This window comes from Hipposideros armiger, unplaced genomic scaffold (genome assembly GCF_001890085.2).
Source record: "Hipposideros armiger isolate ML-2016 unplaced genomic scaffold, ASM189008v1 scaffold_114, whole genome shotgun sequence".
NCBI lineage: Eukaryota > Metazoa > Chordata > Mammalia > Chiroptera > Hipposideridae > Hipposideros > Hipposideros armiger.
Genome location: NW_017731464.1, coordinates 388566 through 391742, shown reverse-complemented (window position 1 = coordinate 391742; position 3177 = coordinate 388566). Strand labels below are relative to the sequence as shown.

General features: G+C 33.6%; 1 protein-coding gene across 2 annotated transcripts in view; it reads right to left on the bottom strand.

The window, feature by feature from the left end:
• The window catches only part of EXOC6B (exocyst complex component 6B), a 629444-nt gene that overhangs the window by 535269 nt on the left and 90998 nt on the right, over positions 1-3177 (bottom strand). For both annotated transcript variants that reach the window (XM_019647639.1, XM_019647640.1), the window contains exons 3-5: positions 2230-2277; positions 511-601; positions 354-399 (exon numbers count right to left, since the gene is read on the bottom strand). In XM_019647639.1, the coding sequence (XP_019503184.1) occupies positions 354-399; positions 511-601; positions 2230-2277 (185 nt within the window). The remainder of the gene's footprint in view (positions 1-353; positions 400-510; positions 602-2229; positions 2278-3177) is intronic.

Below are 3177 nucleotides of genomic sequence, written 5' to 3'. Positions count from 1 at the left end.
TACACACACACACACACACACACACACACACACAGATGCTTTACTGGTTCTATTGCAATGGAGAACCCTGACTAAAACAGGTATATGCTTTTCCCCTGAAAGACTGGGTCTTCTAAAACTCAAACTATGAGTAGTGTGTTTTACTAAACATAATACATGATAAAAATACATCAGCATACCACTAGTATATGTAATTAAGTCTCAGGATAAATCAATAGATATACACAAGGCTAGAGAAGATGTGACATGAACTTAATTATTTTTTGAAAGGTTATGCTAAATATATCTTTAAAATATTCTAAATAACAGAAATTTTAAATAATAAAATGTATTCAATAAAAAAAAAATCTTACCTTTTAGTTTTCATCTGGTCCCTCAGTTTGCTATACATCTCTAGAACTTGAAAGAGAAGGGGGAAAAGAGCACACCAGCATTACTTAAAGAAAGTGAAAGACTAATTAAAGCTAAAAGAATTGTATCAAGAATCCTACTCCATTTCCAGCTCCTCACCTGGGAGACACAGCATTAATTTATCAACAGTGGCAGAAATATTTCTTTGTTGTAGTCGACACTGCTTCAGCTCCTCCATTGCTATTACCAGCTTGGCAAGAGGGGGAAAAAAAATGAATTATGCCAATAGCTGTAAATAAAAACCTTTCAGTCACATTTTTCCACCCTGTGTTCAATTCATCAGAAAATCTCAGACAGTTTCATAGTAAGACTTGCCAAGTGGACTAAGGAACTGCCTTTCTCAACAAGTAAAACATTCCTGCATGGTTTCCTACTTTTTCCCCAAGATACATACTATACAAGGAAAGGCTACGTAAAATGAAATCCTAAAATTCAGAGTCTATCCAGGAGAAAAAAGAAAACGTGCATATTTTCTCCAGACCCTATTCAGACTCTTCATGATTTATGGTTTCATCACTCTCCTGAGAAGATCCCATATTTATTCCACCAGTGCCAGAGTCCTAAAGGAAAATAGTCCTTCCTATACAGCTTCGAATGAGTCTTGAAAGTAATCTTCAACTAAATCTCGATTTCAGCAAATAAGCCACACACTTAGAAGTTATGGCTTTTCCAAGAGTTCCAGTTTAGTGAAAAGTAACTCACTTTTCTTCTCATAGCTGTTTTAAAGACTTCCGTCTGAAGTCATACCACGATAGAGCTAAAAGAAACTACAATCTCTGCATAATTTAAAATATGTAAGACAAGCTTTTAAAAAACAATAATCTGCCTACATAGCTCCTATAATATTCATCCCATATTCATACCTAAAAATGTTATCTGTCTAGATACCGAGCAAAAGAGAACAAAAGACAATGGCCCTGATTAAATCACTGATGAAACAATCAAGAGCTAACCTTAAAGGTTATTAAAATTAAATAATAAATAAATGTTAGGCAATAAGGAAGGTACATAGTACAGAGACCAGAAATGGACTACATACAAGTTAGAAAACTTGAGTTTTCGGCCTTGTTAATTACTATGTAAATATTAGCAAATCATATGTTTTAGTTTCCTCATGAAGAATTGACTTTGCCATGAGGATCAAGTGAGAAAAATGCATGTAAAGTAATCTGGCAAACTGTGATGATTTAATCAATTAATGAAATCAATGATTTATTTTTTAAACAAATATTTTTGGAGCACCCAGTTTGTGCCCATCACTGTTTAGACAGGTAGAGGGGATACAGCAATAAATAAAACAAACAAAAATTTCTGACCTCATGGAGCTTAATTTCTAATGGAAGGAGACAGAAAAAAGAAAAAAAATGTATAAGTAAAAACATATAGCAGAGCAAGATAGGTGCAATTGAGAAAAATAAAGCAGGAGAGGTAAAAAGAATACAGCGGGTTGACAGTGAGACTGCAATTTCAAATAAGGTGGTTAGAAAAGGCCACATTAAGAAGCTAACAAAACAGAAAGGTCTAACGTAGGTAAACATTGGGAAAAAAGCATTCCAGGCAGAAGGAACAGCACTGGCCATATTATGACTACTCAAGTGATTTAAAAACACAGCTCAAGAAGACTACATCCTCTCTCACTAAGCTTTCAAGTGGCTATATTCACTTAATTCAGATAAACATTAGGAGAAGCAACAATAACGTCCAAGCTCCTCCAACATAACTGCTTATGGTCTTACAAGCCACTACATCAAGAAGACAGCCATCAAAAGAGAATGACAGAAACATAAAAGATTTTTTCAAAAGGTAAACTGGCCTTACTTCCTTCCCCTCATGTTGTAGTTTTCTATTAGTGTCCGTCACTTGATTCTGTGGAGAGAAGACAATTTAAACTCATGAAAAACAAACATTTAGACAACAGTTGGATAAAATCAAAAGTTACAATGAAAAGACTAAGAGTAGGTATTCAGATAGTTTCAGGATTCCACCACATTTTGGTTTAGTGGTACCCTCTTATGTTTAAATTATATCAGCTTTTCTACTAAATGCTGTGTAGCCTTTTCAACAATGGAAGGAAAAATTTACTAAGAGATATATTCAGTTTGGAATATTCCAAACTAAGATACTGTGACTAAAGATCATACTTCAGTTTTGAAAAGAAAAGAAAAATTAAAATAGAAAATATAGCCCACACAAAGAAACTTACCATCTCTACTATGTGTAGAAATAAACAAATTTTATCATAGGTATTCCTCACTTCACCAATACACTCCTGGAAAACTTGAGCATAAATTGAACTTTTTAACTCAGGTCAAATTTTCCCCATTTATTATCCGAATATTAAAAAATGTTTTATCTTAATTCTTTTAGGATCATTAATTAACAACACCTAACACAACACCTCCATTCCCATTTTTCTAAATTAATATCTCCATCAGAGAGTCAAAACTATGTGAACAAGCCTTAATATTATTTAGAATTCATAATTTAAAAGGACTGGTACCACTTTTTTTGGTATCCATTTTTGAAGACTCAACTGATATAAAAAAATTAAGTGCATAGAATAGTAATTTCCTCACCATCTCAGACATTATCAAAATGAGCAATTTTAACTTCTAAAACTTTCATTAACACAGGCTTTCTAGCCTTCCACCAATAAGTCACTCCTTATACGTTTAACGCATCCCCTTAACCCAGCATTTCCTATTATATCCCATAGAACACGCACAAAGAGGTGCACATATGTGTGTACACACACACACACACACA